The sequence below is a fragment of the Python bivittatus genome, unplaced genomic scaffold (assembly GCF_059951505.1).
Source record: "Python bivittatus isolate LINGU-HERP-01145 unplaced genomic scaffold, Pbiv_v1 ctg000000_np1212, whole genome shotgun sequence".
Lineage (NCBI taxonomy): Eukaryota > Metazoa > Chordata > Lepidosauria > Squamata > Pythonidae > Python > Python bivittatus.
The window spans coordinates 819232-834753 of NW_028277028.1; the positions used below are offsets into that span (position 1 = coordinate 819232).

Consider the following 15522-nt stretch of genomic DNA (forward strand, 5'->3'; position numbering starts at 1 on the left):
AGCATCTTGCGCACGCGCAATCACAGCTAAGTGCTCAGCAGCTGCTACGGAGGAGCGGAATAGTCCTTTGGCAACTGGTTGTGGGTTTTCTTTTCACCTTTGTTTAATGTCACGTGAAGATGTGTTGGTATGGGTTTGCATGTTTTCATATTTAAAGTGGCGTTAGTTTAATAAAAAAGAGGAGGCTTGTGAGACAGTATACGTAGTTGACAACTGCAGTTAACAGTTCAGCTGGGCCCTGAGAATCTTGTACTCCGTAATAATCCCGTTTTTACTCAGACGGTAAAACTATAATACCTACTACATTTTTGGTGTAATTGCACATGAAAAATGTTCCTTCATACAGGTTTGTTAATATCAAAAAATAATACAGTACTTGGGGGAAGGGTTTTCGCTTAGATTTCTGTCAGCAAAGCCTGTTTTTTAAGTAAGTTAAGTAGTGGAGTTTAGATGGGGGTTTATGTAGAGAGAAGGTATATATTGTGGTTAACCAAATGTAATGGAGTTCTTCAGCCCTGATAGGTGGCCGTGTTGATTAATGTACAAATCAGCCAGTGAATCTAGAGAAATTATGTAAGGTTGCTGCTTGTAAATCAACTATGTCTAGGCATTTGAAGCCTGGTATTAAGAGAGCTGATAACTTTACGTGAAAACACTTTCCTTCCATTAAACGGGTTTATAATCTTTGTGATTTAATTTTTATAGATATTGGCACAGGTATGTGGGTTTACATTCGAATAAACATGTGCTTCAACATTAAATAATGTAATTCCTACCCACCCAAAAGAAGCAAAGTTTGTACATTCTAACAGTGGCTTTTATTGTTTCTGGAAGTAAAACATACTTTTATTGTTTTAAATTATTTCAGTATTATAATGTAGTGACACAAACATTCACATTGTTTATCCAAGGCTACAATTGTTATTTCATTTTAGTTTTTGGATGCCTTTGATCAAGAGGTTTCTTTCTTTTTTCCCCAAATATTCAGATACTTTTGTCCTCTAAAGAGAAATTAAGGGTAAGATTTATTACTGTTATCTGTTGTGTCCTTTGATGATATAACATGTTGCTTTGAATATTTAAAGTGTTTAAAGTGCTATGGTGTTAGCAGGTGTAAACGACTGAGTTTTGGGTTCCATAGCTGAACAAAGACAGGGGAGACTACTAGGGAATCTCAAGGCTAAGAAGGTAATGGCAAGCTATTTTCACTGAAATTCAGAATTTAGTGTAATGGATTATAAAATTAAGAGGTTAAGAATACATTTTCTTTTTATCTGAGGGCAAAACCCTCTAATGAATGCATTTCCTAGGAATTCCAGTGACTAAAACTATAGGAACCCAAAAGAAAGTATATCAGTTTTCTTTCTTTAACTATGCTTATTACTATGATAATTTTCATAGGAATTCCATAAGGAATTCTGGAATTCTGTTGTATCATAGAATTACTGTATAGCACTGAAAGAAACTTTGGAGATAATGTAATCCAACTCCTTATTTAATATGGAGTATGATACAATCCTTGAAAGTCAGTTATTTAACTTCTGCTAAAATACATTCAGAGAAGGAAACTAGATTATCCTTCCACAGATAGTCTAGTATATTGCCAAACAGGCCCTTAACAATTGAATTTTTTTCTAATATTTAACTAAAATTTATTTCCCATCCATCCATTGGACATAGTTCTGCTCTCCAAAGGAACAGAGAAAAATTCTGCTCCATTTCTTTAATAATAGCATTTCAGATATTTGAAGACTGCTATGTCTCCCCCCAGTCTTTTCTTCAGCTAAATATATCTTGGTCTTACAGCTGCTCCTCTCAGGACTTGAATACCAATTTGTGTACTGTCATTGTTCTTCTTCTCTAAATGGATTACAAGAGGGTTAGGGTTAACCCTACCTCTTCCTAAAACTTGCCATCCTCCCTCATACAGATACTAAGCATTAAAGAAACACCTTTGTGGTTTGGATAAAATAATAACTCTTGTTTAAAATGGTGCACTCCTGTTTGTAGTCCTGATTATCTGGTTTACATAATGCTTCTGTATCTTATCTAGTGCAAGTGGTTAAGATGTCAGTCTCAGATTGGGGAGATACAGGTTCCTCAGCCTTGGAAACTCACTGGGTGGTTATGGGCCAGTCATTTTCTCAACTCAGCTTATTTCATAGGGTTGCTGTCAATAAAAAACCCACATGTAATCCTGGAGTTCTTGATTTTAAATGATGCTAACTGACTGTAGTCAACACATGTCTTGCAGTTAAAAAAATATTTTAATAAACTCAAATAAATAGCAAGTCAAAGCATAACAAGCTAATGAAAAAAGGAGCTCAAGATAGGAGAGTGTTTCTAAGGGATGAAATATTAAAAATACAGTTGCAAATAATTCCAATGAGGAAGAAAAATAGCGGACAGCAAAAAAACTAATCTGCCAATGCTAATAGCTTAGTGAAGATTCTAAAATGAAAAAGGATACAATCAGAAAATGGTAAATGGCCAGATTACAAAGGTAGAGTATAGATAAGTAGTCCAGAATAGTAAAACGTGTCAGAAAGACAAAAACTCACAATCAACTGAAATTAGTAAAGAATGCTAACAAAAAGATCTTTTTAGATATGTTTAAAATTAAAAAAAAAAATCAGCATACTAGCTGCTTAATGAAAAAGGCACAATGCTAAAAAAAGTCAAAATTACTCAACTGCTATTTCAGTTTGATCTTCTCTAACAGAAAAGTATGAGTTCCACCTAGGGCTGACTCTAGACATTTTGGCACCCTAGGTAAAGCCATATTCTGGCACCACCTATGGTTTGGCTCATCTTCTGATTTTTTTAGGAATTTCAAAAAATTGGCATCTTGTTTCTTTTTTTCTTCAAATTTTTGAGCTTTACACTTACAATTTGTAGCCCCAGACAGTTTTTTTTTCTCTAACATTTTCACCCTATTTATACTACAAAATTATATTTAATCCTCAAGCGGATGTGCTAGCTCACAGAGTGCATTGTTACTGCTTTTTGCTTTTTTATTGGAAGTCTTTTCAGTTTTGGTGACCCTTAAAATTTGGTGCCCCTAGTCCAGTGCCTACTCAGCCTTAGCCTAGAGCCAACCCTGGTTCCACCAGGAAAGTGTGAAGAATGGGATAAAGTGGCAGAACTGAATTTTGAGACTAACAGAAACATGGTCAGGAAACACCTGCTTATTATGAATGAATTTAAATCTCAGACCAGATGAATTTTATCTGAAGGTGCTGAAGGAACTAGCTGATAATTTGGCTAAGCCTTTATTATTTTGGGGAAAATAATCAAAGATATGACCAATCAGATTCAGCAGCAGTATGTTTTTTCCCTACATTTTCCAAATATTCTCACTATGTCATGGGTATAAGTAATTTTTCAGGGAATTCTGTCAGAAGTATATCAGTCTAAAAGTATACAGCTGAGTGTAAACTCAGGTAATAAATATCTTAAGAGTTATTTTCTTTGATTTTAAGGTTTGTCTATGAATAATTTAAATAACCCTCCTCCTAACTGGAACATTCAGCCTAATGCAAGAAATAATGAAGATCATGGAAGCAAATGGAATTATGCTTTGTTGGTTCCAATGTTGGGGCTGGCTGTCTTCCGTAAGTGACCTTCAAATAAAGTTTGAATTGAACATAATGGTAGATAAAATTTATTCACCAGATATGTATTTCTCAATATTGTCAGGATGGGGATAGACACATCTGAATATATCAATAGAATCTTTATATATGACACTTTAGTATTTATCAGGAATGTTCAACCAACACAGACCATATCTTTATCTCACAAAGTAATCCAACTCTCCTTCTGTGGGTCCAGAAGGATAGCTTGTCCTGATCTAATTCCTAGTCTGAAGTTGTCAGCCTTACCAGGTAGGCCAGACAGGAAACACAACCAAATAAGCTATTTCTACTTTATTGTAAAGCAATACAGATTAACAGAATCTTGCAAATCAGAAAGTACGATTCTCCTGCCATCTCCTTTACAGCTTGAAAAACTAGGAAGGGCGCCTTCTGAGTCTGTTGCCCCATCCATTTTGCAGCTGTGGGCTATGCTGTCTCTTATCTGACTGTTACCTAGGCAGCATCTGTTTCCCCCCATTTCCCAAGGTCTTTCCCACATACCATTACAGAAGTATATTCAGGAAACCCATGGTCTAGTGGTTAAGGCACCAGGCAAGAAAACAGGAGATTGTGAGTTCTAGTCCCACCTTAGGCATGAAAGCTGGCTGGGTGACTGGCCAGTCACTCTCTCTTAGCCCAACTCACCTCACAGGGTTGTTGTTGTGGGGAAAACAAGAGGAGGAAGGAGTATTAGGTATGTTTGCCACCTTGAGTTATTTATAAAAATAAAGGCAGGATAAAAAATCTAAAAAAAAAAATGGAGCTGTGTCATTAGTATTAAAAAAAGAAAGATTCCCCTCAGCTTTTTTTTTTCTTCCTTTAGCTAAGAAAATATTCAAGGCTCAGGCTTTGCAGGTAGCCAGTTTTCTTTTTCCTCCCAGTCAGCCAACTGCCTTGAATTTTGCTAGAGCAATCTTGCAGAGACTCAGTACAAGTAATCCTTGCTTAACAACCACAATAGGGATTGGAAAATTAGTTGTTAAGCAGGGTGGTTGTTAAGTGAGTCACCACCTGACCAGACACAATTTTACAACCATTTTTACCATGGCCATTAAGTGAATCACATAGTCATTAAGTGAATCCAGCTTCCCAATGGATTTTTTTGCCAGAATTTGCTTAACGACCTTGTGGTTTGCTCAACATTTGTAGCGATTCACTTAACGACATCATAAAAAAGTCACGAATTGCAATCACGTGACCGTGGGGGGGTGCAATGGTTTCCAAGGGTCATAAGTACAAGTACAGGTTGTAAAGCACTTTTTCCAAGGCCGTCGTAACTTCGAACCATCATTAAACAGTCATTAAGTATGGACTACCTGCAGGAAAAGTATGAGTTACTTCTAATTCATGGCTATGCAAGCTTACAAAATCTTCAGCCCGAGACAGTTTGTAACTCTAAGGCTAGAACTCAATATAAGAATTTTTCCATATTTTGCTTTTTTTGACTGCTTACAGAGCCCGCTTTGATGACATTTGTAAAGCTCCTTTGCCATTGGAATTTGAATGAGATCTCCCCCATCCTTCCTGCCCCTCAATCTCCTGCCCTTTGCATTGACCAATTGGGGCCAATTCAGAAATCCTAGAGAGAGGCATATCTATTAAGATTAATCAGTCCTGGGACCACACCCTGTTCCTATTCTCCAGACACTTACAAACATTCTTGGCTGTAGTGGAAAAGATTATTGTGACATTGTCCTTTATCTGAGACCAGGATAGCAGTACCAAGGCTACTGAAACATCATCTCATTTTTCTCCCTCCTCATAACTGTGTTGTTTATATAGGCTTCTGTTTGCCTCAGTCTGTTGTACTGTTGCCAAGTGAGGAATAGAAGAAAAAGAAATAATCTTCATAATGGACTTGAAACTGGACTTGAAATGTTTGGTACTTAGGAGGATTTTGGCAGGAGCGCTGGATGACATTTGTGCTTATGCTTGTTCTTATGCTGCCTCCTCTTCTCCCCCCACTCATTCCCAGCTAAAGAGAGGTGTTGTAGTTCTGCATCATCCACTCTTCTACAACCACCTCCCTCCTCTACCACAGCCAGAAATATAGGAGCCTGAGTTTGTCCTGTGTCCCTCCTCCCCCTCTCCCAGTGGACTAACGTGATGAGACCACTAGCTCTGTTTTAGTAGCCACTTCCTGGCAAGACTGCAACCTTGTGGACCCAGGATGGCCAATATCAATACCAAATACTTTTAAGGGCAGGGGACCATAACATTGTCACTTGACAAAAGTCAAATATAACTTTCTCCTAGTACCCTTATTTCTGCCGCTTTCCTCTTTGGAGATACCTGTGCTGGCACAAAGCATAAAAACATTAGATGAATAGCCATGAAGAGATGGGTGAGAGATTATAATTCCTAACATATTTACACAGCTATGGGATGCTGAAATTATTTTCTAAAGTAAAGACAGAAGGCAGACATATACAATGACATTATTATTACAGTAAAAAATGAAAACTAATTAATGATGTAATGAATGGTTGAACATGAAAGGACCAAGCAAGAACTGAGAAATCAAAAACTTTGAAACATAACAAGTTACATTATGTTGTAAAAAGGGAAGAATGAAACAGCTGGGAAAAGAGAAGATTGGAAAATTGGATGAACAATCTAATTGAAAGAGAAGAAAAAATGCTAGATTATGACACAATGTTTATGTGAAAGAGAGAACAGTCTCATGCAGAGAACTATTCTAAAACAGTCTTATTTTCTTCACTCCCATCCACTTCCAAACATTGTAATTAGGCGACTGATTGTCAGGTTCACCCTGATCTGAGGACAAACCCATTGATCTCTGATTCCACTACTTGCCCTTTCTCTAACCACATCATATCAGCATGGGCAAATATAAGCAAACATGAAAGGTACTATTTTAAATCTACCCCTTTTTTGGTGTCTGATATTCTGCCTTTTCACTGTGTGCTTGGTATACGGCAGAAACAGAGCTCTGTAGAAGAATTTGAATCTAAGACAGGACAAATTAAGAGATGTATGTCGTATCTCAAATGAGTTCAAAATTGTCCCACTCTTTGTCAGGTTTGGCTTCACACTAAGTTGGAACCCAGTCCTAGTATTTATCATGATAGTTTATTTTCATGTCCTCATGTCTTACAGGTTGGATTTGGTCCAGAGAATCTAAGAAAGAGATAGAAAAAGAGAAAAGAAACGTATACAGAAAACTGTCATTGGTACAGAAAGAACTTGAATCTAAATATCGTGACGTAATTATAGAAAACCGTAGAATGGTTGCTCACTTGGAATTAGAATTGGAGAAGGAACAGAACAGAACCCTAAGTTATCGCAATGCACTCATCTCTCAGAGTTACAAACTGGTAGAAGAAAGAAGAACTTTGGAACAAGAGCGCACAAAGATAGAACAAGAGAAGCTGATACTGCAGCACTCTGGTGCTGCTGGTGCTGTGTATCAGAACTGTCTGGAGAAGGAAGAACAATGGCAAAAGAAAGCCACTATTTTACTAAAAGAGTTTGAAGAAGCTTTAATGGAAAGGCAGAATATGTACTGCAGCCTTGTGCTGCCAAGATATCATCGATTGGCAGTGGAGAAAAAAATGCTAGCCAAAGCAACAAATGATCCACTTGGTTTGGAATTGGAACTAGAAGCTGGCTTAAAAGATATTTTCAGGCATGATACCTCTTGCAGCAGTTTGCTAAATACCAATAAACATCAAAATGGAAAGCTAATGTGGATCTACCTTCGATATTGGGAGTTATCTGTTGAACTTAGAAAATTTAAGAAAGCAGAGAAGGTATTCTTGGGGAAAAGTGACTAAAGCTAGGCCATCCCTATATTCTATTAATCTAGTCCTCTCCAGTTCAACCCACAGAACCCTTCAACCCACAGAATCTCCATGCTGGCTTCGTGATTTATATATACCTTCGTGAGGCATGTATCAGTATCTTTAGCTTACTGCCATAAGTACATTCATCATCTAATAATATCAGTGCCTCTTATTTTGATTAATCTAAATGTGTATTGGGTGATGCCATAGTAATGTACGGCAACTAAATACCTATGATTTTTGTATTAGCAGTGCTTCTACATTCAATAGTATTTTTTAAAAAATAATATTTTATTTCCACATTTCTATGGTCCTTTCTATGCTGTCGCTCTTTTCATTCCTCAGATCCTCAAATACAGTCTCAACCTGACACACGGTTATCCTCACCACTGCCAACTTCAAATGCAGAGATCACTACATCAGACAGGGAGTGCACCATCTCAGTGATAAAAACCATATCCAGCTCATCAAATCAATGCTTAACATGTAATTTCACTGTAAAATCTTTACAAAGAAAAATAGATAAATACAAAGATTCTGTTTATATCTAGCACAGTTATTAAGTATGTTCTGCATAGTCCAAAAGAAGGAATAGGATATTTCACTGCCTGAATTGAAGAACTTTTCAATAGAATTTTTGGAGAAAAAAATCAATTTCAATTTTTAGCTTCTTGCTTAAAACGTGTTGATATATTCATCAGGAGTCAAGTTCAACTTAAGAGTGCTTTTACCTTTACCATATTAAATGAACTTGTTTCACCCTGATATATAAGATATTAGTATTTTCAGTAAACTATGCAAGAATACTACATAAATTGAAGGGAAAAAATCAAAGACCCTAAGAAAATACTCATGTACCTTTCAGCATTATAAGGTGTATGAGTGGGTGTCAGAGATAGTCAATACTGCATATAGGGATCAGATTTTAAAGAAGTTAAAGAAAACAATCATAGCTTAATTTCAGGTAAATATGACTTTCATTACTAACAAAGTTATTTGCTGTCTTTCCCATGAAAAGATCTAAAAACACCCAAAATGGCTGCATTGCTACTCTGTCTTCAAAAAATACCATGTCAAGCGCAGACAAGGGTATTATGTTAATGCAAAGTACATTCGTGCAAGATGTTTAGGAAATCATGGAGAATTTTAATGTTATTTACTATGGACTATACTGGTTTTGAGTTAATTTTTTTTCACCACTATTAAAGAAGTCACCTTGTGAGAAGGCAGGGAGAAGTGAGGGCCTCAAACGAACCATGTTTGCTAGGGGAGAGTGCTGTGCACCATGGGGCAGCCTTGGGGGGGACGGCAGGAGGGAGGATGGGCAGAAGGCACATTCGCACCAGAGTGAAGAGGGACGGCAGGAGGGAGGAAATACTGTAGGCAAGAGGCACGTTTGCACCAGAGTGAAGAGAAACGGCAGGGGGCGGCTGTTGGGTCAAGTGGGTATTACAATGTGTATTGTGCTGATTGGATTAGGAAAGTGGAATGTCTGCGGTTTTGCGGTTAATTCGTGGCGCTCCGGGGCGGTAAAAAAAGGTGAGATTGTGAGCCAAGCCCTCTTAGGAGGGGGAGGACAGATAGGGGGTATAAAAACCTGTCAGACCTTGTTTCGGGGTTCCTCCATTGCTGCGGGAGGGACCCACCTTTGCAAACGTGCCCAATAAAAAACTTCTGTCTACTGGACAACCGAACCCGTGTCTGTCGTTTTCTGACAACCTCATTAATATGTTGATATCTGAGACTCCACTGCATCACTCAGTATGTACAAGAACTAATTTTACTTTGAAAAAAGTGTACAATAATATTATTAAAGGCTTTACATGAGCCCTTGGAGTGGGCAATCCATATTATTTATTTATATTTCAAATTTAGTCACCACCCACCTCCCTCAAAGAGTGACTCTGGGCAGTTTACAATAAAACCACAATAAATACAGATTAAAATACAATAAAACAATGCACAAAACAATATTTGATGAGAACTCTGATATGTGATTCCAAAAAAATGAAAAATCCTGATAATAGTGTTAGTTTCCTTTTAAAATAAAATAAATTATTTGGTCTTTGACTTTGCCTGGATGAGTCACAAAGAATGAAATTCTTGGGATAAGAGGCTGATACCCCAAAGAAGAAGGAGAATATCCATTAAAACAGAGTCATTACTAAGAAGGCCATCTTACATTAAAGAACATGCTTTTGCATTGAAAGTATGATTCTGGTGGAGCATAGGAATGTTTAGAATTGAGCAGTTTGAGGCATAAATAGTTCTGGGAATGGTGCATATTATACAGAGACTTCTTTAGTGTGAAGATTGCAGATATTGTACATCATGTAGAAAATCTTGTAGGTAATGCTGGAGATGGGCTAGTGGTCATGGAGCACATCAGCACTAATGCTATGGGGAAACATACATGCTACCCTGGAAGCCAAATTCAAATTAAGTTGTTGAAATTCAGCATGCTCGACTGTGTAGCTTTCTCTGACCTATTCCAGGGATAGGGCCAATTAATGTGTGGAGGAGACTGATGACAGGAGGATAATTCAGATTTGCAAGGCACTAGGATATCTGTGCAAAAGAGTTGGCTTCATCAAGAAGGAATCACATTGCTGGTGCTTTATACTAAGATGTTGGCAGAAATTTAAAGTATTCTGGAGGAAAAGTTGACAAGAATTGACTATGCAGTTTGGAAGGATCATCCCTAGACAGAGTGAAAATAATTTTGATTGTTCAAATAGACAGTATAAATTTAGGAAATGGGGAAAACTGATCAGAGCCAGAGAACAAGGGCAATGTGATCCCTGCCATTCATTGGACAATGATCTCCAGACAGTACCCAAGAATTCCAACATTAGGCAAAAATAATTTTGTCAAGTTAAATTTTACAGGAGTGATTTATTTTTATGTTGCTGCTCACATAAATCACACAAACTTGTGCAATAGTACCAAGATGACTGAAAAGAATGCCAGTCCCTATCACAAAGCTGTAAGGGCCAAAATACATGCCAGAGGAAATCAAAATAGGAGACTATGTTAATATACTGGGCATAATAGTATCAAGATAAGAGTTAGTTAAGTATGTCAGGTTCTGCCTGGCTCAGCATACGCCATTCAAGCTAGCCGCCATTCCACCTAGCTAAGTTCAAACCCGCCTGGTCAGCTTCCTTGCCTCAGGCACAGGCGATTGAAAGAGGAAGCAAGTAAACTGCCGACAGGTGGCGGCAATGATTGAAAGAGGAAGCAAGTAAACTGCCGACAGGTGGCGGCAATGATTGAAAGAGGAAGCAAGTAAACTGCCGACAGGTGGCGGCAATCAGCCCACAGCAGGATTCAATTACTTTGTAACAAGCAGGACTTTCCCCAGCCACCGCAGGCAACCAGCTGACAGTAGAGACAAAGAGCTCCGCAGCTCAAGCCGCGCTCAACCGCCCATCAAGCGCAATCGTGAGTCAGCCTCATGGGACCTGCCTCGCAAGCAAGAAAGCCGAAAACAAAGGACCCTGGCTGAACCTGCCATCGGACCGAGGCGGGGAGACCCAGGGGCGAGGGGTGAGGCAAGGATGGGCAAAGGCGGGCAGGGGCGGCCAACAGGTGGGACTTGCTAAGCGTGGGAACGGGGAGACTATAAAATGCTATGTAACCTGTGCCAAGCCAACCCTGGCTTTGTTTGTAACCACCTGCATTATACCTGAGTAAATTGCTTTCATACGAGCCTGCGTCTCATGGAGTCTTTATTCAGCGATGAATGCGGCAACTCTTACAAAGTATCTATAGAAAATTTTGATTCATCATTTTAATTCCAAACAAGTGGACAGGAAACCTATGTGAATACCTTTTTTAACTAGCTATAACACGCTAGTCAATGTGACTGACAAGAATCAATTAGAAACTGAACTTTGTAATGGTGGAATTATTAATGTCTAGAAAATCAAGAGCAGAACTGACATGGCATGACGTGACAATATATATCGAACCTTGGAATATGTGATGTTATGTCTAAAGTTAAAATAAATACTATTTTCTTGTTAAGTAATATGTATGATCCATTAACTTTCCCACTTACTTCCCAAAGAGGCTGATTGCAACACGTATATTATGTTCATGCTAAAAATGGATCCTGTGCTTTCAGGAGACACTGCTAAGTCTCATACTGAGCAATAAAATTTTGAACAGTAGAACATCTTTTTTAAAAAAAAAAAAAAAAAAGAAGAAACAGATTAACAGATAAAACATAATTAAAATAATTGAATTTATTTCCAGATTACAGATGGCTTTGAGACAATGAGATTTCCATATTGTGATAGAGTAGTCAAGAGATGCCACATCCCCATTTGTTCCCACAGGGAAAGGATATGAACCCATCAAATGAATAGATTTTTTCTTCTTTAAGGGAAGGCCATTCTGGCCTTTTAGTAAACATTGAGGTGGAGTGGACTGCAAAAACTTTTGTTTGGAACTGTCTTTCCAATTTTTGCTAACTCAACATGCCCAACATAAAACCATTGCAAAAATGTGTTGGAGTGGGCCTTAGAGTAGCTGAAGACCCTCTGGCATTGTCTAAGAGCACAACTTCTAGTGGCAGAACAGAATGTGACTATTGTCATTAGTGCTTATGCCATGCTGCAAAATCTCTGTGAGCTTAGGGACATAGATGACTTTGTACTGTTCCAGTGCCTGGCTACCTAGTCATTCAGCAGCATGGCACCATAACTCGGGTGCCAGGCTTCAGGTCTCTTCTGCTAAGCAATATCATCTTGGTTCCAGGAGTCATGTCTTCTCTGTTTCAGTGTCTGCTCTGCGGAACAGCATCCCTCGGATATTTGGATGGCCCTCATCCTGTTAGCTTTTATAGTTTAGGTAAGTTTGTTCAGACTCAAGAGCTCCATCTCTTTTAAAAGCCAAGGTTAAAGAGGAGGAGCCTGATCAAGGCATTTCTTACCTCTAAGAAGAAGGATGACAGCAGTGAGAAGGCACTCCCTAATCCAGAGCCAGAAGCTATGCCCTGCACCCAGTCAGAGGAGAGGGTTAAATGGCATAACTGGGAGCATTGAGACCATTCCAGTCACAGCACCCCTCCTCCCACCATCCACTACACCAGCAAAGCTTGCTAAGGAGAGGTACAACTTTTAAGCTGGTTATAAACAATGGAGATGTAAGAATGGAGACAGCAGCTTATCTTCATGATTTCTCCTTCATTTTGGTAAAATGTGTGCTATCATTGCTAGAAAGCCACAGTGGGATAATAACAGAACTAATTTTAAGTTTGGCTTTCCATTGTACAATCTGAACAGTTGCCAGCAAACCGTTTGAACATCAGGAAAAGTGTGATATGCCGTGATTAAGGAAAAGGAAAGCTAGAAGCTTGGAGGCTATTCACATAGAAGCTCTGTACTGCATCTGAATCTGTGCCTACTTGCACTGCAAGCTTTCAGTACCAAACATCTCAGTGAATGGCCATATGTGGAAATCAGATGATGAGTTATAGCATAATCAGGATAAGAAAGAAGGAGGAGAAGCAAAGCAATGAACCACAGTGAAAGCATAAGCCCAAAGGCAATAAACCTTACAATAACCAAGGGATGTGGTATGAAATAGAGGGTGCTCAGGAATACCCCAGGAGATTCAGAAGGCAAATCTAGGAAGGGTAGTACTAAACAGCTAAGATACTTGTACACCAATGCACAGACTATGAGGAAGGAACATGGAGAACTTGAAGTCCTAGTGGGATGGGGTGGGGTCGGGTGAAATATGACATTCTTGATATTACTGAAATGCGGTAAGACGGAACTGAATACAGTATTGGAATATAGTACTGGAATGATATAATCTGATTGAAAGAAACAAGTTCAGCAAAAGAGGAGAGGGTGAATTTAAGCAAGAATGGCTTCCATATGTATTACATGCAACAAAGTAAATACAAGCATTTAGAGTATGGTTTTTAAAGCTGTGATAGAATGTATCTACAAGGAGGAGAGTGATGTGGGAGATCAAGGCTATCAGGGGGAGGGGTGTATTCCAGGAGGAGAAAGGAGGCAAAAGACAATACAGCCCATAAGAGGAGCGTGGGAAGAGTAAGAGATTCAGGATAGCCACTCCCAAGAATCTCCCAGGGTATATCCACTAGTTGCTGTAGTACTGATTTAGTTTGGCAAGATTCTATCTATAAGGTGTAAGCAAATAAAGGAACTATACTCAACTAGACTGTTCCACTGTTGTTCTTGGGCTGGGCCTGACAAAAGCTTAGGTCAACAGGCACTGCAAGTCAGTTGGAATAAAAAGAAGGGGGAAGTCAGAAATTAAATATTTATATTATTTTTAGAAGTGTTTTTTTCTTTTTTTAAATTTTTATAAACAGTGATATAGTGGATATATTGGTATTAAACTGAAAAATTTATACTTTTTGATATCATAAAAATAACTTAATATACTCTGCATGGAACCGTTACTGTCATATTGAGTAATAATTGCACAACCTCAGTACTTATCTGTTTATTCACAGATATCTCTTTTGAAAATATACCTTTGTTTTAAATAAAAGGATTATAATAAGACTAAATAATGATATTAAAACAAGTGCAGAGTACTATTTATCTACTTCTTAAAAGAATGAGATGAATATATATTTCTATCTATATTTGTAGATCTGTATATGCTGTATCATTGTTAAATAAAGTTTTTTTAAAATGGGGAAAAAGTGGGGGAAGGGTGGTCACATTATACATAAAGAATGCCTACACATGAATGGAAATTTCTGCAAGACACCAACAGTGAAAAATTTACTGAATTTTTTTCACTGGGTGAAAATCAAGGGGAAAAGAAAAAAAATGACACTTGTGTGTATTACAGTTCACCCAACCAAACAGAAGATAAACATGAAATCTTCAAAAATTAGATGACCAACATATCCAGAAAAGACACCCTTGTGGTAATGGGAGGATTCAACTAACTAGATATCAAGTGGGAATCAAACTTTGCAGAAAGTGAGAGGGCAAACAGGAGCTTGACATGTCTTGCAGACAACTTCATTGTCATATATATAACATTATGCATGCATCTCTCTCTCTCTCTCTCTCTCTCTCCCTCCCTCTCTCTCTCTCCCTCCCTTGGAGAGGGACCCTGGGAGAGATGACCATGTCACCCTAGAATTCACCATACTGCAGGCAGGGATGATTGAAGGTAATCAGATTTAATGTTTTAAATTTTGAAAGAGCTGACCTCAATAAGTTTAGGGGAAAAGTAGGAAATATTCCATGGATGGGAATCCTGAAGAGAAAAAACATTTAGGAGGACTGGGAAATTCTGAAAAATGAGATAAATTAAGGCCCAAACACAAATTATATCAGAGAGAAGGAAAAATGGGAGACACTTGATGAAACCTGTGTAGTTGCATAAAGAGCTGAGAAACAAAAAGACAAGTTTAAAAAATGGAAGAGAGACATATAACAAAAAATAGCAGACAATAGCCCAAAACAGTAAGGATGGGGACAGAAAGACTTTAAGGCTGAGGTGGGTCATGAAACTTATATACAAACTATCCTTCCTCTGTCTCTCTCTCTTGTGGACACTTTAACAGACAGTGGTGGAGGAGGAGGAGGAGCAAGGGACATCTGTGACAGCTCACAGCACCTCTCATGCTGCAGAATCCAAGCATAAGTGGATGCTGATTCAGGCCAAGGGGGATTTCACTGATATGGCAAAGGAGGTGTGGGGGGGGGGGCATGCCAGGCATATTTACCAGAATATTCAAGCCTCAAATGTAGCTTCATGTTCATGAATAGTAGAACCAACAAGAACCAGAGAAGCACAATTTCACAGTGTTTGGCTTGCTTTGTATACTGTAGAGCTTTCAGATTGCCAAATGCAAAAATAATGCTTTGTCTGTTAAGCCTTGCAAACAGATGTATTTTTAGTATTATGTTGTTCATAGGCCATGCTTAAGTAAATAAATTCCTACTGGCTCTTTAGATCCAATTCTGTCCTTGTCTTGCAGGCAGAGGCTACAACAATTATACAACTGTTGTTTTATTGTTTGCTATGAAAATATTTTAATGGTTTAATTTTCTCTTGGCTAATCATCA

General features: G+C 38.3%; 1 protein-coding gene across 3 annotated transcripts; it reads left to right on the top strand.

The window, feature by feature from the left end:
* Nucleotides 1–16: 16 nt before the first annotated feature.
* CCDC127 (coiled-coil domain containing 127) lies at nucleotides 17–10774 on the top strand. 3 transcript variants are annotated; one of them, XM_025176136.2, is made up of 4 exons: nucleotides 17–80; nucleotides 989–1018; nucleotides 3483–3614; nucleotides 6759–10774. In XM_025176136.2, the coding sequence occupies exons 3-4, from the start codon at nucleotides 3491–3493 to the stop codon at nucleotides 7433–7435; spliced, it is 801 nt and encodes a 266-aa protein (XP_025031904.1). In that variant the 5' UTR covers nucleotides 17–80; nucleotides 989–1018; nucleotides 3483–3490; the 3' UTR covers nucleotides 7436–10774. The 3 variants fall into 3 exon arrangements, with proteins under 3 accessions (XP_025031904.1, XP_025031903.1, XP_088008317.1); XM_025176135.2 differs by having other exon boundaries at nucleotides 18–127; XM_088152191.1 differs by having other exon boundaries at nucleotides 30–127; nucleotides 936–1018.
* Nucleotides 10775–15522: the final 4748 nt, after the last annotated feature.